This window comes from Anomaloglossus baeobatrachus, chromosome 6, assembly GCF_048569485.1.
Source record: "Anomaloglossus baeobatrachus isolate aAnoBae1 chromosome 6, aAnoBae1.hap1, whole genome shotgun sequence".
Taxonomy (NCBI): domain Eukaryota; kingdom Metazoa; phylum Chordata; class Amphibia; order Anura; family Aromobatidae; genus Anomaloglossus; species Anomaloglossus baeobatrachus.
The window spans coordinates 488,113,070-488,135,628 of NC_134358.1; the positions used below are offsets into that span (position 1 = coordinate 488,113,070).

Consider the following 22,559-nt stretch of genomic DNA (forward strand, 5'->3'; position numbering starts at 1 on the left):
CATCTGGCGCTGCAGCATGTCAATTTATGCTGCAGAGACAAGTGTTCTCTGAGGAGAGAATAGAGCTAAGGTCAGCAGCAGCACGAACCTGGATCGTGGACATGGGCAGCTGGGTTCTCCTGTGGACAACACACATCTCCGCAGACTCAGTGTCACTGGATCGTGGACACATAGCCTAAAAGTGAGAAATATGCTGCTAGAGCAACATTTTTGTGATGCCCCTGGGGGTTCAAAATGCTCACTATACCCCTGAATAAAATACCTGAGGAGTTAAATTTCCAAATTGGGATCACTTGTGGGGGGTTTCTACTGTATATGTACCCAAGGGGCCCTGCAAGTGTGAGATGGTGCCCGCAATTTATTTCAGATTTTCCAAAACTCAAATGGTGCTCCTTCCATTCCAAGCCCTACCGTTTGTCCAAACAGAGGTTTTTGGCCACATGTGAGGTATCCTTACGCTCATAAGAAATTGAATAACAAACTGTGCAGTCCAATTTTTGGTGTTTCCTCTTGAAAAAGTGAGAAATTTGGTGCTAAAACAACATTTTTGTGAAAAAACTAAAAAATTTCAATATGATGACCTAAGGTTATCAAATTCCGTGAAGTAACTGTGGGTTCAAACTGCTCACTATACCACTGGATAAAATCCTTGAGAGGTCTAGTTTCCAGAATGGGGTCTCTTGTGGAGGAGCTGCACTGTTTAGGCACTGCAGGGCTCTCCAAATGCGACATGGTGTTTGCTAATGATTCCAGCCAATTTTGCAGTCAAATGGCGCTCCTTCCTTTCTGAGCCCCACCGTGCACCTAAACAGTTGATTTCCACCACATATGAGGTAACGGCGAACTCAGGAGAAATTGCTGAATACATTTTAGGGTGCATTTTTTCCTGATACCCTTGTGGAAAAAAAAGCTACTTGGTTGAAGTAACAATTTTGTGTTAAAAAAAATTTTTTATTATTTTCACGGCTCAACATTATAAAATTCTGTGAAGCCCCCGGGGTTCAAAGTTCTCAACAAACATCTAGATAAATTACTTGAGCGGTCTAGTTTCCAAAGTGGGGTCAGTTATGGGGGGTTTCTGCTGTTTAGGTACCTTAGGGGCCCTGCAAATGGAACATGGTACCCGCAATCTAATTCAGCCAAATTTGATTCCAAAATTCAAATATTGCCCCTTATGTTCCGAGCCCTCCCATTTGTCCAAACAGAGGTTTCTGACCACATGTGGGGTATCAGCGCGCTTGGGAGAAACTGGGGAACAAATTTTGGATTCCATTTTCTTGTGTTACTTTTTCTAAAAGGGAAAAATTGGCGCGAGAGCAACATTTTTTAGGTAAAATATATATTTTTTTCATTCCACATCGCTTTAGTTCCTGTGAAGCACCTGAAGGGTTAATAAACTTCTTGGATGTGATTTTGAGTACCTTGAGGGGTGCAGTTTTTAGAATGGTGTCACTTTTGGGTATTTTCTGTCTCCTAGGCCCCCCAAAGTCACTTCAAATGTGATGTGGTCCCTAAAAAAAAAGATCTTGTAAATTTTGTTGAAAAAATGGGAAATTGCTGATGTACTTTGAATCCTTATAACTTCCTAACCCCAAAAAATTTTGTTTCAAAAATTGCACTGATGTAAAGTAGACATGTGGGTGTGAAGATGTAATTTACCCTCTCACTGTATATGCTGTACAGATTCCTATTTCAAGCTGGGTTCTTTGTCTTATTTGAACTACTTCTGTGTACATTTCTATTGTTGTAGGTAATCACCCCCTAAAATGCAAGGTTATATCCTCTTGAGGCACTTCCATCCCTGGGAGTAGGGGGAGGTGGGCCTAGAGTCCAACTAGTGTAAACTCTGCTTACCTGGGAGATTCAGTCAGAGTGAGCTGAAACTTGAAGAGAGCAGGAGCTCCAGCCTGTGTGGCTGTGGACACGGACGGAGCTAGGCCTGTGTGGCGGCCCGTGGGATTGTGTGGAACTCTTTGGACTACTGTAAGGACGATTGCTTTGTAATCCGGTCCGAGGATTGTCGGGAAGGGCCCCCGAATCTGTTTTACGTGGACTTATCGTGTGCTGTTACAGTGTTCTTGTGAATAAACCTGTTGGATCGTCCCTCGGCCTCGTCCATCCTTTGCTCTGTTGTACACCCCCGTCACAAACTGGTTGGCAGCGGCGGGATCAGAGCAGAAGAAATGGAGGACAACAGCCAATCGACGTCTGAAACCAGAACCTCAGGATACAGGAACTGGACTGTGGCGAGTCTACAAACAAAGGCCCGTGAATTAGGTGTCGGCTACAAAGGACTCTCTAAGGAGCAACTAATTGAGGCATTGGAACACGCTTGCCTGCAAGATGGCACCGAGGAACAATTTCCACAGCAAGGGGAGCAAAGACGGGAGCCGGAGGTGAATACCCAAAAAAGTCAATGGGTTGTGTGGTACAAGGAAAAGATGGCACTGCTTGGAGATGAGGCCACCATAGAAGATAAGAGGGAGGCCATGCGTGGAGCTGAAGAGAAGGAGCGCAGGATGGAGGAGATGGCATTGCTGGATAAGCAGCTCGCTGTGGAAGCCGCGAGAGGTTCCAGACAGACTGTAACTCCAGCACCCATCATGAGGGAACTTCCCAGGGTGTCCCGCAAAGACTTTAAGCCGTTTAATGAGGCTGCAGGCGACATTGAGGGCTTCTTCCAGGACTTTGAGCATCAGTGTCGATTAATGGAAGTCCCGGACAGGGAGCGTGTCCGGCATCTGGTTGGGCTCCTAGAGGGGGGAGCTGCTGAAGCCTATAGAGCTATGGACCCTCGGTGGAACTGTGAGTATGCGGATATTAAACAGACTATTCTAGAACATTATGCTGTGACCCCAGACACTTACAGGACTCAGTTCCGTGCTTTAGCCTGTGATGGGGAAGTGTCTTTTAAGATATATGCTCATAGACTCAAACAAATATGTAATCGCTGGCTGGAGGCAGAGGAGGCCTTATCTTGGGAGACCTTCCTGCAGGTCATCCTAAAAGAACAATTCTTTGCCCAGTGCCCCGCTGAGATCCGGGAATGGGTGCGTGAGAGAAAACCAGCGACAGTGGAGGAAGCTGCTGCTCTCGCTGATGAGGCTCTCACCATCAAGCCTCAGTGGAGGGTTCTGTTGGAGGATGGAGAGACGCCTAACAGCTCCACAACACCGGATGCCCCCAGTTATTCTGTCCCCATTGTTCCCCATTCCTCTAAGCCACCACATGTTGATACCCGTGTTAATGTGCCTCCAGTTGCTTCTACTGCACTTTCTGGAATACGCCGGGGAGAGGAAGTAACAGAGCGCAGGTGTTATGTTTGTAGGCATCCCGGGCATTTGCAGGCCTCATGCCCAGCCAGGCCATGGAGGAATCATCCTCAAACCCCTACAGCACCTTCAGGTGGGAGCCGGCCTCCAAGTTCCCCTACCCCTTACCCAAGAGGACGCCTTGGATGGAGGGAGACCCAGCTCAGATGCTATCAATGTGGACAGCCAGGGCATCGGCAAGTCTCCTGCCCAGCTGTTCAAATGAGGACTGATCCTGCACCCAATCGGATTGTTAATTATTTACAGCCCAGTGCCATGGAGGAAGATGTGGCACCGTTATGTGAGGACTGGCCTAGTGACTCAGCCCCCCATGTTGCACCACCAGGAGTTTACGGGGTGCGACCCGCAGTTATGACGACTTCTGCTCATCGAGGTAAGCACTTGCAGGAGGTTGTGCTGGATGGACAGAGACTTGTTGGATTTTGTGACTCGGGTGCTTTCCTCACACTGGCTGATCCCCGAGTGGTTCGGCCTGAGGCAATCCATAGAGGACCTGGGATTGTTATTGAACTGGCTGGTGGACAATGGAGGACTATTCCCACAGCCACTGTGGATCTGAACTTTGGTTTTGGGGTCAGGCGATGTGTGGTTGGGGTGATGGGTGGTCTGCCTGCAGCTGTTCTCCTGGGCAATGATGTGGGAGAGCTACGATGCCAATTCGTGGCTGCATGAAGCCACATGTAAGTAACGCTCTGCCTGTGTGTACTTAACCAGTGACCTGTAGAGGTCCCTAGTACGTACACAAGTTGGGAGGGGGAGGGATTGTGAAGATGTAATTTACCCTCTCACTGTATATGCTGTACAGATTCCTATTTCAAGCTGGGTTCTTTGTCTTATTTGAACTACTTCTGTGTACATTTCTATTGTTGTAGGTAATCACCCCCTAAAATGCAAGGTTATATCCTCTTGAGGCACTTCCATCCCTGGGAGTAGGGGGAGGTGGGCCTAGAGTCCAACTAGTGTAAACTCTGCTTACCTGGGAGATTCAGTCAGAGTGAGCTGAAACTTGAAGAGAGCAGGAGCTCCAGCCTGTGTGGCTGTGGACACGGACGGAGCTAGGCCTGTGTGGCGGCCCGTGGGATTGTGTGGAACTCTTTGGACTACTGTAAGGACGATTGCTTTGTAATCCGGTCCGAGGATTGTCGGGAAGGGCCCCCGAATCTGTTTTACGTGGACTTATCGTGTGCTGTTACAGTGTTCTTGTGAATAAACCTGTTGGATCGTCCCTCGGCCTCGTCCATCCTTTGCTCTGTTGTACACCCCCGTCACAGTGGGGAATGTTATTTATTAACTATTTTATGTGACATAACTCTCTGGTTTAACGGTATAAAAATTCAAAAGTTGAAAATTGCATAATTTTCAAAATTTTCGCCAAATTTCCGTTTTTTTTCACAAAGAAACGCAAAAAATATTATCCAAAATGTAGTACTGACATGAAGTCTAATATGTTATGAAAAAACAATCGCAGAATCACCGGGATCCGTTGAAGCGTTCCAGCGTTATAGCCTCATAAAGTGACACTGGTCAGAATTGCAAAATTTGGTCTGGTCATTAAGGTGAAAATTAGCTCCGTCACTAAGGGGTTAATGAATCAAGAGTATCTGACTACAGCATGCCCCCTCATCAACACCAGTGTAAAAAATGCCAGTCTTGATGAATCTGGCTCAGAATTTGTATAGTTCTAAATATCTACAATTTCCAAAAAAAAATTACCATTTACTGCATTTAGAGAATTCAACTTTCCAGCAGGTTTCAACAGTTACTAATAAGTAACATTATTACTTAGCAGTAACTGTTGTATTAATGCTGTAGGCAGCTGTCCTTTAGTCAGAACGGCTAGATTTTTGTGTAAACCTGTAGTCTTGTTTTCTGATAGGAAGTTGTTACGACGTGGATGGAGAAACCAGAGGAGCTGTAAAACCGGAAACGTACAGGTCCCACAACAGGCTAGTACTTGCCCCTAGATCTAAACCTGATTTGTCCCTGCCTGACATTGGAAGTTGGCACCCTAAGCTCACGCAATAGCGCCCCTCACTTATAAACGTGTGACCCTGAGTTTTCTTTACTGCACCCTAAGCTATAAACCAATTGTAACACAAAAACAACAACAAACAAAAATGAAGTGCACACAAGCAGAAGGTGAGGCACAAGGCTAGGAATGTGCAAACACAGTCGTACAGGAATAATAGAATAAAAGGAAAAAAAATATATATCAATACCTGTAAACCCTCCCAAATCTAAATGAAACAAAATAGGAGATAACTGGGAGCGGATTCACACAAACAAATAGCAGGGCATGGCAATGTCTCAGTAAGAAAACCTTAACTGAGGAGCTGGGATTCCAGGCAACGATCCATCCAGAAATATAGCCAGCACTAAGGCATATGAGTAGTGAGTATAAAAAGCTCCTCCCAAAATGTGACTGGGCAAACCAAATGAGAAAGTGCACATGTCAGATTAGTAGTGAAATAGGAAGGCAGAGAGAACGAAAGACAAGAGATCCTTCAGCAGATGGACCATTACAAAATAGACTGTGATGCAACCAAGAGAGAAACCAACCAGCAACCAGAGATCACCGGTGGAGCCATGACATAAGTGCTGTTGGGGCAAGTCACGAAGTATATATGGATTCCACAGTACTGCAGGTCGGACCCGAATCTACAAGAACATTGGTTCCTTGATAGGCGACAAAATGGTAGTTGTTTTTTTTAGTTGAATATATTTAGAAATATATTAATTTCTGGGCTTGGGGTGCGTTCTTTAATTAAAGATTATATGTAATTTTTGATGGATATATTATAAATATAATGAAGTGGTTGTCTCAAAAACATTTAATCGTTCCATATGTTCTATTTGAATTTTTGTAAAGTAATGTTGCATACTATTTATAACTGGCTACAATATTGCTGGGAATAAAAAATCATGGTAGCAGTGGCTGGCTTCATTTCAAAAAGATGGTATGTTTGAGACAAATCCTTTTAATTCATAAAGTAAAAAAAAAAGACCTTCATTTCTAAAGATTAGAAATACATACAATAATCAACATACAATACTGATTAGTAGAAAAGCCTACCATATTCTAGTAATTACTTTCAATGTGTTTCCAATTTCTAATTGTCAGTTGTGTAATGTTTCTAATCAATGAAAACGTAGTAGTAGTCTCTACAATAAATATAAGTTTGAGGTTTGTGAGTCACAGAAACCATGCATTCCTGGTACTTTGTTTTGCTGCGTAGTTGAGTGTGTCTGTTATTGTTGCCTAACATTTTCTCTTGTTTTTTTATTCAGGTTATTTTATGTTTCTCTCCAGTTGGTTCCACTCTGCGTGTTCGAGCTCGGAAGTTCCCAGCTATAGTTAACTGCACAGCTATTGATTGGTTCCATGAGTGGCCACAGGAGGCCTTGCAGTCTGTCAGCAGGAGGTTCATTCAAGACACAGAGGATATTGCGGTAAGACATTCTTGTTGCATAGTAGAACAGTGAGGTGAGATTTCACAAATTGCTTCTGCTTATAAAAGGAATCTAAGGTTTTTGATGTAGTGCTTTTTCATTATTATTTTTTTGGTGGTATGATCTGTATCAGCAGCGTAGCTACCGGGGGGGGCAGAGGGGGCCTTTGCCCCGGGCCCCGTGCTCAGAAGGGGCCCACTAGGAGCTTATGAGCTGTGAGTGTGAGTCACCCAATACAGTGCTGCAGCGGTCACCTCCGGGACACTGCGGGGACTTGTCTTTAGGGACCCCTCTGGCAACAGGTAGGGCAGATTGTTTACTACTGAGTCGTGATGCCACTCTCGGTTTGCGGTCAGGGGTTTGGGTGACCGCCACTGCAGCTTTAACAAGCGTCTGGGGCTGGTGGAATCTGCAGTTAGATGGTATGGCCTCCCGAGAGTGACGCTGGCCCCAGGGGCTCGGGTGTGTGTGTGGAACAACAGGTCGCAGAATAACTCAGTCTCAGTCCAGAAATGCCTTGCAACTGGTGTTTACTCACTTTCAACTGCGACAAGTGGTACCCGGGCGATGCTGAGATAAACCGCAGGGAGAACCAGGTATCCTTCAGGCTGGTATAGGGATGACTGTAAGCTCGCCTTCCTAGCACTTCTTGTTTCGGATAACCCCCGACTTGAAGTATATGGGATTCATGCAGGGAAGTCGCAACTGCCTTTTCTCCCCTTTCTGGCCCGTTTGCTGGCAGCGTGGACCAAGTAAAGATGGCTCCTGGCCCTATCTCACTTATGGGCCCCCTCGTTGCTGCGAATGCTGCGGACTCTGTGTTGGTTGGTGAGACACCTGGAGTGATCTCACCTGCAGGTTTTAGCAGACCACTAAATGGATTTCTGGCTCTAGGGACCTGTTCCCCGTGCGTGCCTGGTCTACCAGGAGTCCCCGTACTCAACTGCCTCACTTCTTCCTGAGGTGTCTTTCAGGCTGACTGTGTGGCAACCGATCTCCCCCACAAACAGCCACTACACATGCAGGGTCTGACTAGTGTGTCCGCTCTCTGGCGCCTTCACTTCAGACTGGCTTCCTCCATCTCCTCTCTCTCTGACTGCCACTACACAACTCGCTTCCAGCATCCCCACCGCACCACTAGCTGAGATGTGGAGGCCACACCCCCTCCTGGGTCTGCCCAGGGGTCCCCTCTAAAGTGTGTGTGAGACCTAGTCACAATGTGTCTGTGTGTACACACCCTACTCAGCCTTTAGGATTACCTGTTTGCATTCACCCAGTGTGGGTGCAATACTCAGTGGTGCCTGGCCAGGTCAGGGGCGCCACATTTTCCCCTAGTTATCAACAGCATGTCCTCAGGCTGCAAAGACAAGAAAATGTTTTAAATTTTAATAGAACTTTCCCCACACAGGGGAGGCATTCACATAAAAACATCATAAAACCTCATAAAACATCATACCAGGTACCATTCTACACCACCGACCAACCACAAGTCCTTTACCCACCCAGACTCGTATACGGAGTGATCATCAGTCCCTTGGGTGACCAGGTGGCGTAGGGTAGGCCCCATAAACAGGCGTACCGGCTTTGTTGTGTTGGAGAGCCAGGCCCCATAAACAGGCGTGCTCCCTTGTGGTGCAAAGCCAGGCCCCATCAACAGGCGTGCTCTGGAGTTGGTACCACTGGGGTAACTTTTTACACTGCGAGAGTTTGTCTATAGCCAGTTCATAGCCTTATGGTCCTTTAGTAACAGTGCACAAAACCAGGTGCTTAAACAGGTAAATATTAAACAGCTCTCACAAAAGTTCTTGTGGGCACAATTCACTTGAACGTTGCTTCAACTTTAAAACAGATTAAACTTTTTTCTTTACTTTTCTTTACTCCTCAACTACATGGACCTCCTTTTCTTCAAGATCAGGGCTTGGCACTTCAGTGCTCTGGTTCTGGGAAGTGACATCTTGAGTGCTTTGGACTTATTGGGCATTCTGGGTATCTTGTGCTTCTTCATTTCCTTCATTTGGTACTTCATCTGGTACTTCATCTGGTAGCGGTGACTTTGGGGACCTAGCAGCAGCAGTGGGGGTGAAGCTTGGACTTGACACTGTGTTCTTAGGGCACTGCATGATATCTAAGGCATACCAGCCTCTTTCTTGCATGTGCCTGGTGAATTCCACAACATCTCCCGCATAGAGGTCTCGATCTGGGTGTCCTCGCTGTAAGTGGGACTGTACATCCCTTCTGGAGACACATATGCCCGCTTTTATTCCGGACTCTACGATGAAGCCGTAGCCTGTGCACAGGTTAAATTCCTCCACAACCCCATGGTGAAGAGGACCTCTGGACTGAAACCTGGTCTGCCGCAGGGACTGCTTCTCCTTAAGATCCCTGACCTCCACTCGCTCTTTCTCGGGGGTAGGCTGCACAAGGGGGTCTTTTGCCCTCACACGCCGCTGTCCTCTGTGGGCTGGCCTCCGCATCACCATCACCTGGTCATCTGCGGACTCCCATATCACATACATGCTGGGCATATAGGCTGTTATCTCATCCTCCTCCGGTTGATCTGACAGCGGCTCCAGGGACCAACTCTTATCACTCTGGCAGGACGGTGAACCCCTCTCAAGTGGAGAGGGTGCTGCGACCGCTTCAGGTCCGGATGGCAGCCTGGGGACCAGGTACATGTCCACCAGGTGGGCTGGGAACCGAGCCATTAGTTCCCTTTTTAGCTGAGCCGCCTCTTCGGCCGCTTCTGGCAGGAACACAGGGGCGGCATCCCCAGTCAGCGACTGGGGGGCTGTGACCACTTCTGGTCCGCGAGTGGGAGCTGTATCCCCAGTCAGCGACTGGGGCGCTGTGACCGCTTTTGGTCTGGGAATCAGGACAGGATGCGATGCAGCCTGGTCTGGCCGGGCGTGGCGCTGTGGCCTGGTCTGGTCTGGCCGGGGCGCGGCGTTGCGGCCTGGTCTGGTTGGGGCGCGGGTGTTGCGGCCTGGTCTGGTCTGGCTGGGCACGGCGGGTCAGGTGTCGCCTCGTCGGTTGCACCGATCAGCGCATTAGGCTCCGCACTGCCCTCTGGGGACAACGCCGGCGAGGACAGCACACCCGATCGGGCAGGGGCTGTGTGAGACTCACTCAGGCTCCGGCTAGAGACATCCCACGGCAGAGTCGCTGTCACTGGCGATGACCTCAGTTGGGCGGGGGCGGCACCTCCACGCGGGCCTTGCTGCACCGACACCTGCAGATTTCTTATGGCCAACACCATCTCCGTCTTCCATACAGTTATCTCCTGCCGGCTCCGCTTCTCCATGCTGTCGGCTATCTTCCCGACTTCTTCCTCCAGCTCTGCAGCAGTCAAAGGCCTGGTCCATCCCAGCTCCGAGCAGCTGCTCTCCGTGGACTCCATCCTGCCTTGCACGCTGCTCAACCAGTTCTCTCTGCACGCTCTCCTCAGTTTCGTTTCTTCTAGACTGGGATGTTCCCGCCATCCAGGGACAGATCCGCCCCCGACATCTCTCGCTGGACCAGAGCGCTCACGGGGTTCTAAGTCAGCCACACCTCTTCGTGGGCGGTACTCTCTTGCGTGGGCTGTAGTCTTTAACTTTGCGCGCTTTTGCAATGTCAATATGGCGGCGGTCCCAATTTTCTGATCGGACCTCCAAGGCACACGGTCACCTGTCTTAACAGGTCTAGTCCTTATCCTGTTTGTGACGCCAGATGAGTCACCCACCAGAGTGCTGCAGCGGTCGCCTCCGGGACACTGCGGGGACTTCTCTTTAGGGACCCCTCTGGCAACAGGTAGGGCAGATTGTTTACTACTGAGATGTGACGCCACTCTCGGTTTGCGGTCAGGGGTTTGGGTGACCGCCACTGCAGCTTTAACGAGCGTCTGGGGCTGGTGGAATCTGCAGTTAGATGGTATGGCCTCCCGAGAGTGAGGCTGGCCCCAGGGGCTCGGATGTGTGTGGAACAACAGGTTGCAGAATAACTCAATCTCAGTCCAGAAATGCCTTGCAACTGGTGTTTACTCACTTTCAACTGCGACAAGTGGTACCCGGGCGATGCTGAGATAAACCGCAGGGAGAACCAGGTATCCTTCAGGCTGGTATAGGGATGACTGTACGCTCGCCTTCCTAGCACTTCTTGTTTCGGATAACCCCCGACTTGAAGTATATGGGATTCATCCAGGGAAGTCGCAACTGCCTTTTCTCCCCTTTCTGGCCCGTTTGCTGGCAGCGTGGACCAAGTAAAGATGGCTCCTAGCCCTATCTCACTTATGGGCCCCCTCGTTGCTGCGGATGCTGCGGACTCTGTGTTGGTTGGTGAGACACCTGAAGTGCCCTCACCGGCAGGTTTTAGCAGACCACTAAATGGATGTCTGGCTCTAGGGACCTGTTCCCCATGCGTGCCTGGTCTACCAGGAGTCCCCGTACTCAATTGCCTCGCTTCTTCCTGAGGTGTCTTTCAGGCTGACTATGTGGCAACCGATCTCCCCTGCAAACAGCCACTACACATGCAGGGTCTGACTAGTGTGTCCGCTCTCTGGCGCCTTCACTTCAGACTGGTTTCTTCCATCTCCTCTCTCTCTGACTGCCACTGCACAATTCGCTTCCAGAATCCCCACCGCACCACTAGCTGAGATGTGGAGGCCACGCCCCCTAGTGGGTCTGCCCAGGGGTCCCCTCTAAAGTGTGTGTGAGACCTGGTCACAATGTGTCTGTGTGTACACACCCTACTCAGCCTTTAGGATTACCTGTTTGCACTCACCCAGCGTGGGTGCAGTGCTTAGTGGTGCCTGACCAGGTCAGAGGCGCCACAAGTGCTGCAGGGGCAGAGCAGAAACTCTTGCCCAGATGACGAAAATACATGCTAGTGGTACTGCCAGGACCTGCGATGATGTCATGCCCATGTGACCGAGTGGAAGGAGCCAAAGTTTTGCCGGTCAGAAAACAAGCGGCCTCAGGAGATACTGATTCCTGAATGAGATGGGAACTTGTAATGAGGTAAGATGGTGGTGCAGGGTGAATGCATATGAGACACATAACCTATAAACGGAAGGATATACCATAGAAATCCAAATAATCTCATCTAGAATATCAAAAAAACAACAGAAAACCAAACAGAGATATTCCAAAGACATAAATATCATATAATTTTTATTGGTTAAAAAACATACACAATTTAAAAACATACATAAAAGACATAATGAGGGGAAACATGGTAAGAAATGATATAGTGGATGGCCAAGATAATATATAAATATAAACATTTATTTATAAAGGTGGATTGGTCTGCTGCATCAATTAAAACATGAAAGCAGGGAAGTCTGAACTAGGCTAAATAAAAAAATTATTAATAAATTACTAGTATAATTGATGCAGCAGACCAATCCACCTTTATAAATAAATATTTATAATTATATATTATCTTGGCCACCCACTATATAATTTCTTACCATGTTTCCCCTCATTATGTCTTTTATGTATGTTTTTAAATTGTGTATGTTTTTTAACCAATAAAAATTATATGATATTTATGTCTTTGGAATATCTCTGTTTGTTTTTTTGAGTGCATATGAGGGGTGCAGACTGTGATAAAATAGTGTGAAGGGGTGCAGAGTGTTTGAGAGAGGGGTAAGTTGCGGTACAGGCTGTGTGACATATAGGGTGTCAGGCAGGGCCGGCTCCAGGATTTTGTGGGCCCTGGGTGAAGGAGTCTCAGTGGGCCCCATCCTCACATAGACACATACATATAGATACGTACACATACAGGCATATGTACATTTACTTACCGTATTTTTCGGATTATAAGACACACTTTTCCTCCCAAAAATGTGGGAGGAAAATGAGGAGTACGTCTTAAAATCCGAATGTAGCTTATTGGGGTGGTGGAGAGGGCTCACAGGAGGCGAGGGAGATGCTATGCGGTGTGCAGCGTGGTTCTGCTCTGTGCACCAGGCAGTGCGGCTCTGCTCTGTGTGGCTCGCTCTGCATTGTTCAGCACAGCGGGGCCCAGCTCTGTGCGGCTCACTCTGTTCTGCAGCACGGCTCTGCACTGTACGGCGCGGCTCTGCTCTGTGTGGGGGTCCTCTGCTCATGTCATGATGGTGGCCGTTACCCGGTTCCGTGCCCTGGGCCCTTTTTGTAATGGGGATATTTACAGGGGATTGGTGAATAAAGTTTATTCGTGACGCCACTTGCGGTGTTGCGGCTAAGTATAGGGAGCCGCCGCTGCAGAATGTCTCTACTGGGGCTGGTGGTATTGGCAGCTAGTATGGTAGTAGGGTTTTACCCCTGCGGGTGTATGGTGCTGTGGGTGTCGGAAGAAGGTAGTCCATACAGGTATTCAGTGCAACTGGTTTACTCACTTTCTGAAGATGTTGAATGGTGGCCCGAGGCCGGCTGGTTTCGCCTCCAGGTCCCCTTCGTCCCAGTGCCAGATTGGTTCTCTGGTACCTTCTTACCCTGGGACTGTCTCTGGTAAGTGGTCCCCGTGGTATAGAAGACTGGGGGTCCCCGTTCTGTGGTTTGTCCACTTCTGTCCGCCTGACGGTAGCATGAACCCTGTGGAGTTGGAGTCTCTGGTCCTGTCCCGGGTTCTCCCGTTGCTACTGAGTCTTCGAATTCTTTAGGGTCAGCAAGGTCCTTGATGGTCCTCTTTGCTGTGCAGGTGTTAACAGGTCGGCTTGAAGCTCTTTCCTGTACTTGGGTTCTGTACCCTGTCGGTGCGTAGTTCCGGGAGTACTCCATCGTATTCCATCGACAACCACTTCTCCTGGGTACCAGGTCACTGTTAACCCGAGTCAGGGTGTCGCTTCACTTCCACCTTCACACTCCTGCTGTCTGACACTTTCTACAGTACCTGCAGTTCTGACTACTGTCTTCCTGTGTTCTCCCTGTCCACAGTCTGCCCCTCCCACCTGGTCAACTAGTGAACTGGAGTGGCTCCACCTCTAGGCAGCCATCCATTGGTCCCACCCTAGCTGGGTACCATTGTATGGGGGGTTGTTGGGGAAAACTGGGATTACCCAGGTTTTTGTTGGTACCGGCACTGGGGTTCTGGGTCCCTCAGGGGGTAGACACAATGACACAAGTTTGTGTTGGCTGCTGCCAGATCTGCAGCCTGGGGTCCATTTTTATCAACACATTAACCTGGTAATTTGGTCAATCTGGAACAGTCCAATGTTCAAACAACAAACAATAAACAATTTAATGGGTAGCATATCAGGTCATGGCTACTAGGGTGCTGGATAGGTGCCATCAGGTTCACTTGGCCTCCTGTGATTAGCACTCTAGGAACAAACACAACACATCCCGGGAGTCTGGTCTACAACCGGGAATGGAAGCGGTGTGGCCGGCGATGGTATGGACTCAGGAAACCGGGCTGGCTGGTGCTCCACAACCAGATTGTAGATGGGTCCCACCTTCGGACGGGTCAGTAAAGTTGAGAGGGTCTGCGCTCCTTCCTCCTGACGCTGCTCTGCGTGCATGACCCAGTTCTCGTGGGCCCACACTACTGCCACCATTCTCCGCACCTCTTCTTTCCAGTCCACAACCTGTTGAAGGGACTGTACCCGCACCCGGATACAAAACTGGGCTAATTCTCCTTACAGCCAGGCAGCGGTTGCCGGTACAGGACGGCTGGACTCCCGATCCTCTGGATCGGCCATCCTGTTTTTCCTTGTGTCCAGAAACTTTGTTGCAGAGTTCTGGCGTCCCTGCACCAGCGTCCGCTCTCACATCCTGGACGCTCCACTTGGTGTTCCTCACCACTCTCTTGCGGGACTCAAGCACCTCTGGGAACTTCCGGGTCAGGTTACGGCCTTCTTCCGCCCACGCTTACAGGAGTTGTGGGCGAGGTTTCTTTACGCTCCTTTTGGTCTGCTGTGGCGCAGTTATTTTTCACAGCAAAATGGCGGAGGTTTTTCAAGCATTAAAGTTCAGCCCATATAACACAGTTTTTAAGGCACACGTCACCCGGTTTGACCGGGTCCAGTTCAATCCTGTTCGTGACGCCAGGAAAAAGTTGTCGCTCCCAGGAATATGGGGTACTCGGTTCCGAGCAGTGTCTCTCTGGGGAATGTCACGGTGGTGGCCATTACCTGGTTCCGTGCCCTGGGCCCTTTTTGTAATGGGGATATTTACAGAGGATTGTTGAATAAAGTTTATACGTGACGCCATTTGCGGTGTTGTGGTTAAGTGTACGGAGCTACCGCTGCATAATGTCTCCACTGGGGCTGGTGGTATTGGCAGCTATTATGGTAGTCCCTCCGCAAGTAGGGCCCTTCCCCAGCAGATGTATGGTGTAGAGTGGGCGTCAGAATAAGGGAATCCACACAGGTATTCAGTGCAACTGGTTTACTCACTTTTTTGAGATGTTAAGTGGTTGACCGAGGCCGCCTGGTTTCGTCTCCAGGTCCCCTTCGTCCCAGTGCTAGTCTAATTCTCTGGTACCTTCTTCCCCTGCACCTGTCTCTGGTAAGTGGGTCCTCGTGGTATAGAACACTGGAAGTCCCTGTTCTGTGGTTTGTACACTTCTGTCTGCCTGACGGTAGCGTGATCCCTGTGGGGTTGGAGTCTCTGGTCCTGTTCTCGTTTCTCCCTTTGCTACTGAGTCTTCAGATTCTTTAGGGTCAGCAAGGTCCTTGATGGTCCTCTTTGCTGTGCAGGTGTTAACAGGTCGGCTTGAAGCTCTTTCCTGTCCTAACGTCCTGTACCCCGTCGGTGTGTAGTTCTGGGAGTACTCCACCGTACTCCATCGGCAACCACTTCTCCTGGGTACCAGGTCACCGTTAACCCGAGTCAGGACGTCACTACTTCACTTTCACCTCCTCGCCTGTCAACTCTAGACTGACTGACTACTCTCCACAGTCTGCCCCTCCCACCTGGTCAACTAGTGGACTGGAGTGGCTCCACCTCTAGGCGGCCATCCATTGGTCCCACTCTAGTTAAGTACCATTGTATGGGGGATTGTTGGGGAAAAACTGTGATTACCTGGGTTTTTGGTGTTATCGGCACTGGTCTCCCGGGGCCCTAGGGGGTAGGCCCTGCATCCTTGTGGGGATGCAGAACCTTGTAGCACCCTGATAGCTTCAGGGGCGCTACACCAGCAATGTAATCATTAGATTATCTTCTAAACCAGTGTTTAATGTATCAGGCAATTCCTTTATAATGATTTTACATATATCTATCATTGACAACTTGAGAAGGGCACATAAATGCAGTTCCAAAATATTTTCCTTGCATCTTTCCTATTTATAAAGGGCATGCTCCTTTTGGGATCTGAATCACAAATGTGACGCCCTGGCCTATTAGGTCATCACAGGGTATTGTGCAACCTGCCCTTCTGTGCAATATCCACCTCCTCCTTGGATACCGGTCCCCAACTTATGGTGTTGCCAATACCAGCCAATCAAAATCCTAGGAACACCCTGCACCACACCCACCAGACACACCAGTGGACGGCCTGAGTGGAATAGGGTCGCCCACTTGGGGGAGTTGGTAAGGGGAGGTCAGGAGTGTGAGAAGTAGGTCAGTGAAGTGTAGGAAGCAAAGGGGAGAGGAAGTCAGGAGCCGGGCTCCTTAGAAGTAACTAGGTGGCAGACGGTGGTCTGGGCCTAGTAGGAGCTGGACCCCCAGGTGCAGGGGATCGTGACAACGGGCACGGAACTGTCAAGGAGGACAGCCAGCGGCCTTGTACCATCACCGGGCTGGGACCAGGGCACGACGGGGTACGTGGACCCTAGGTCAGGGAGTAGCTTCAGGCAAACTGACAATTTACCCGACTAAGCCTTCAAGATCCGCTCTCCACCCGCTCCCAAGTCGGGGTACTAGCGCAACGAGGGAGATGGGATTTTGTGGACCGTTTTTGTGGAAAGTCCTAAGCGTGAAACCTCAGAGCAAGCTCCCACAGTTAGCCACACTGGGGAGCGGGACCCGACTAGTTTTACACTACAGGGGCCAACTAGCAAGAGAACTTAGTGCCAAGGGAAAGGTCACAGATCATCAGGCAACACCAGTGGGAACAGGACCCAAACTAGCTCTTTTCAGCGGCAGCGGTGTACAGAACTTTGGTTTACCAAGTTGTTGGTGTCAGCTTTATGGACGGAGTACGCTAATGAGCCCCTTCACTCCCCAAGGCACTCCCCGAACACCATCACCGTGTCCCGGGGTATCCCCCCTACCTGTGGAGGGTTCTAGCACTTGGCTACCCCACTCCATCGCCCCGGGTATTCCCAGCTGCAGCGGTGGTACTCCACCTTACCACACACCACGGGTGGCATCACAAACTTTAAATATACAATCCCCTGTAAATACCCCCTTTATTTGAGTGACCGCACGACCCCCGGGTCCAGACGCTCCTCGAGCCACCGCGGGTCCGGATCCCAGCAGCCCGCCTTCTGACCTGGGGGCGGCACACAAACAGTAAACATGACCCTATTCACACATTGAAAAACCACTCCAGCCCCCTAAATAGAGTCCACCCTAAGTGCTATCCATTGTTATATATAAAATAGGACACTTTCTATAACAAGAAATGAAGTCATATGCAAGTGCATCTCAATAAATTAGAATATCATCAAAAAGTTAAATACTGTATATTTCAGTAATTCAATACAAAAAGTGAAACATATTATATAGAGTCATTACACACAGAGGGATCTATTTCTATATATTATATAGAGTCATTACACACAGAGGGATCTATTTCTAGTGTTTATTTATGTTAATGTTGATGATTATCGATTACAGTCAATGAAAACCCAAAAGTCATTATCTCAGAAAATTAGATTATATAAGACCAATTGAAAAAATGATTTTAATGATTTTAAACTGAGAAATGTTGGCACCTATTGAAAAGTCTGTAAGGGAAATGCCTCAATACTCGGTCGAGGCTCATTTTGCATGAATTATTGCATCGATGTGGTGTGGCATGGAGGCGATCAGCTTGTGGCACTGCTGAGGTGTTATGGAGGTCCAGGTTGCTTTGATAGCAGCCTTCAGCTCATCTGCATTGTTGAGTCTGGTGTCTCTTCTCTTCCTCTTGACAATATCCCATAGATTCTCTATGGGGTTTAGGTCATGTGAGTTTGCTGGCCAATCAAGCACAGTGATACTGTGGTTATTAAACCAGGTATTGGTACTTTTAGCAGTGTGAACAGGTGCCAAGTCATGCTGGAAAATGAAATTTCCATCTCCAAAACGCTTGTCGGCAGAGGGAAGCATGAAGTGCTCTAAAATTTCCTACTGTGCCTCGCAGCGAGCCTCTCTGTTGTGGCATCTAGCAGCACGCCACTCTGCTGCAATGCCTGACAGTGCCCCCACCATCCCTTTGCTATGGGCGCCTGGTAGCGGGCCCCTTACCCCTCTCCTACTGCGCCTGGCAGCACGCCTCTCTCATGTGGTGACTGTTAATGTGCCCGTTTGCTGTGGTGCTTCTTGAACCCTTTTCTGCTATTTGCACCTGGCAATGGTCCATATCCCTCTGCTACTTGAGCCTGGCAGTGCAGCCCACACCCTTCTGCTACTGCGACGTACCACAGGTCCAGAGCTGCATCTACAGACTAACTGCTGGCTGGAAGAGTGAGCTTGAGGCTAGAGTGGCTGATCAACCCTAAATGAGAAAACTGTCTACTGCGACTCTCTTGTTAGGACCTGTCTGAGGCCGTTGGCTCAAAAAGGCTTCCTTGGACAGACTTGACACTAGCCACTCTATCCTACAGGTTTCAAAGGAACCCTGACCTTCACTTTTACCCCCCTGTACAGAGATAGAGACTTAAGCGGGCTTTACACGCTGCGAGATCGCTACAGCGATCTCGTTGGGGTCACGGATTTTGTGACGCACATCCGGCCACTGTAGCGATGCCGTTGCGTGTGACACCTATGAGCGATTTTGCATCATCGCAAAAACATGCAAAATCGCTCATCGGCGACATGGGGGTCCATTCTCAAATATCGTTACTGCAGCAGTAACGAAGTTGTTCCTCATTCCTGCGGCAGCACACATCAGTACGTGTGATACCGCAGGAACGAGGAACCTCTCCCTACCTGCCTTCCGGCCACAATGCGGAAGGAATGAGGTGGGCGGGATGTTCGTCCTGCTCATCTCCGCCCCTCCGCTTCTATTGGGCGGCGGTTCAGTGACGCTGCTGTGATGTTGCTGTGACGCTGAACGAACCGCCCCCTTAGAAAGGAAGCGGTTCGCCGGTCACAGCGACGTCGCAGGCAAGGTAAGTCCGTGTGATGGGTCCGGGCGATGTTGTGCGACACGGGCAGAGATTTGCCCGTGTCGCACAACCGATGGGGGGCGGGTACACACGCTGGCGATATTGGTACCGATGTAAAGCGGCCTTTACCATAGGCAGTAGGTTGCATCTATAGAGTAGCTGCTGGCCGGAAGAGCGAGCCTGAGGCTACTGGTTTATTCAACAATAAGTTAAATATAGCAATTAAAAAGGCAACAGTATTTATCTGCCCAGGTCACAGAAACTTCTGCATTAAAAGGACACAGCAGCCCTCATTGATGAAAGAAGATGCAGCACGGGGCAAAATACTGATGAGACAATTGCACTCCACCAGTACAGACACCCTAGTTTACAAGACCAACATACTGTAGATGGGATTGGCTGTAATCGAGAATTGTGTACATTAAAATATGATAAATAAATGAGGTATTGGTTAATATTTTGGCCAAAATACGCGAGCTCACAACCCAACGTCAAGGGTCCTCATTGTTTTGTGAGTGCCTATACTGAAATTATAAGCAAAGCCACAGAAAAATTAACATTTCATAAGTTCAATATAGCAAAAAATGGGCAACAGTATTCATCTGCCCAGGTCACAGAATGTAATACAGTAACCGGATGCAGCAGCCCTCCTTGATAAAGATGATAAAGATGGAGGTAACACAAGTGCTAAACACTGATGAGACAACCACTCACAACCTGCCAAATCATGGAGGGGTGATTGCTCAGTATTAGCATTGCACACAGATAAGGCTTGTATAGGGTGCTGGTCACGCACATGAAGTGCAGAGTGCCTGGATTACAGCCTATTAGTGACGCCCATAGTATTAGATTAGGTGGGCTGCCCAGCACTTTATCAGTGCACCCCACAATCACAGACACCCTACTTTACAAGGCCATCATAGATGGGCTTGGCTGCATCCTGCATAAAAAAAGATATAACATGCAAAAATATATAATAAATTTATGTGGCATGGGTCAATATTTTGGCCAAAATATACAAGCTCGCAACCCACGTCAAGGGTCCTCATTATCTTGCGAGTCCCTACTTAAAATTAAATACAAAGCCACAGAAAAAGGAATTAAAATTCCTCGAAAGTTCATAAGTTCAATATAGCAAGAAAAAAACCCTAAATCTTTCTGTGGCTTTGCTTTTAATTCACCCTTAAAGGGGTTTCCCCATGAATAATGTTAAACTTAATCAATTGAACAGGATCACAGCTGATTTTTTTTTGTGAGGTAAAACATTTCCCTACTTGCTTTAACCCCTTCAGCCCCCGGGCACTTTCCGTTTTTGCGTTTTTGTTTTTTGCTCCCCTTCTTCCGAGAGGCGTAACTTTTTTATTTTTCCATCAATATTGCCATATGAGGGCTTGTTTTTTGCGGGACAAGTTGTACTTTTAAATGAAACCATAAGTTTTACCATATAGTGTACTGGAAAATGGCAAAAAAATTCCAAGTGCGGAAAAATTGCAAAAAAACTGGGATTGTACAATAGTTTTTGGGATATTTTATTCACCGTGTTCACTATATGGTAAAACTGATGTGTGGGTATGATGCCTCAGGTCGGTGCGAGTTTGTAGACACCAAACATGTATAGGTTTACTTGTATCTAAGGGGTTAAAAAAAATTCACAAGCTTGTCCGAAAAACGTGGCGCACGTTTTGCGCCATTTTCCAAAACCCGTAGCGTTCTCATTTTTCAGGATCTGAGGGTCAGTGATGGCTTATTTTTTGCGTCTTGACCTGACGTTCTTAACGGTACCATTTTTGCGCAGATGCTACGTTTTGATCGCCTGTTATTGCATTTTGCGCAAAATTTGCGGCGACCAAAAAACGTAATTTTGGCGTTTGGAATTTTTTTGCCGCTACGCCGTTTACTGATCAGATTCATTGATTTTATATTTTGATAGATCGGGCATTTCTGAACGCGGCGATACCAAATATGTGTGTATTTTTTATTTTTTTAACCCTTTAATTTTCAATGGGGTGAAAGGGGGGTGATTTGAACTTTTAGGTTTTTTTATTTTTTTTTAATTTTTTAAAACTTTTTTTTTTACTTTTTTTTTTTATTTTACTAGTCCCCCTAGGGGGCTATTGCGATCAGCAATCTGATCGCTTTGCACAATCTGCAGATCTCAGCTACAGAGCTGAGTACTGCAGATTTGCTGCTTCACTTTCAATGCCGGCTGTATTCCGGCATTGAGAGGAAGTGACTCATGTTAGCCACAGGCGTCATCACATGACCCTGTGCTACCATGGCAACCGCCGAAAGTCACGTGATCATGTCACGTGACTTCCGGCGGGGGCGGGGTAAGTCACTGTAATGGCGGCGCCCATATACATATCGCTGCCAAGACTTTGGCAGCGAAATGTAAGGGGTTAATGGCCGCGGGTGGAAGCGATTCCACCCGCGGCTATCAGGCACACATATCAGCTGTTGATAACAGCTGATATGTGCGCCGATCGCCGCCGCCCGCCGGCGGCAGGGGGCGGGGCTTACCGGAAAACGATCCATGACGTATCTAGTACGTCATGGGTCGTTAAGGGGTTAAAAAATGTTTTTCCTCAAAGAAAGAATAATTTGCAATCCTGTGCTGTAATGTCTGCATACTTTTTTAAGTCCTCCCCTGCCTAGGACTATGATCAGACCACGTTCCTGTACGGTCAGACACAGCCATTACACAGCACACAGCAGGGGCACATATATAAGATAATCTGAGCACAGGAACATTTTTTTAATCACATACAATTCTGGAAATTATCATTATTCCAAGATCTATTGATTATAATTTATGTTAAGTTTGCTTATGGGAAAACCCCTTTAACTAACTAAAGCTTTCCCCCCTAAATGTTGGGATCTGTCTAAGGACATCAGCTCAAAAAAGCTTCCTGGGATAGACTTGGAGCAAAACACTCCATTAATGCTGGTCCCTAAGAAACCCCGGCCTACACCCTTGAGCCTCAATACAAAGACAGTTTCATAGCTTTAAGGTTGAAAGACCTAAGTCCATCAAGTTCATCTTAAAAGCTAATGTGTTGATCCAGAGGAAGGCAAAAACCCCATGAGGCAGATGCTAATTGCCCCATATTAAGGGAAAAATTCCTTCCCGACTCCACATATGGCAATCAGACTAGTTCCCTGGATCAACGTCCGATAACAAAATCTAGTTATAATAACCTGCGATATTCTATTATTCACAAAAGGCACATATGCCATCCATGAACTTTTTTCTTTCAGCCGGGGTAGTAATGGAGGTGTCTGATAGACTCCTCTCCATTACTAACCTCCAAGGTTGATGCCAGCTGTAAATTCACAGCTGATCAACCCCAATAGTATTAATCTGATTGCCACTGTATTAGGGCAATCAAGAAAAGCCGAGCAAAGCACCAGAATTGGTGCATCTAATGCATGTGCCACTTCTGAAGTGGCTGGGGGCTGCTATTTTAGTTTGAGAAGGGCCAAATAACCATGGGCCTTCCTAGCCTGATAATAGCAACCCCCTGCTGTTTGCTTTGCCTTGGCTAGTTATAAACATAGGG

General features: G+C 48.1%; 1 protein-coding gene across 1 annotated transcript in view; it reads left to right on the forward strand.

Annotated features, from left to right (window-relative positions):
* DNAH11 (dynein axonemal heavy chain 11) overlaps positions 1 to 22,559 on the forward strand; it is a 498,772-nt gene that overhangs the window by 307,811 nt on the left and 168,402 nt on the right. Inside the window, exon 55 of the mRNA XM_075315388.1 lies at positions 6,621 to 6,782. Within this exon, the coding sequence (XP_075171503.1) occupies positions 6,621 to 6,782 (162 nt within the window). The remainder of the gene's footprint in view (positions 1 to 6,620; positions 6,783 to 22,559) is intronic.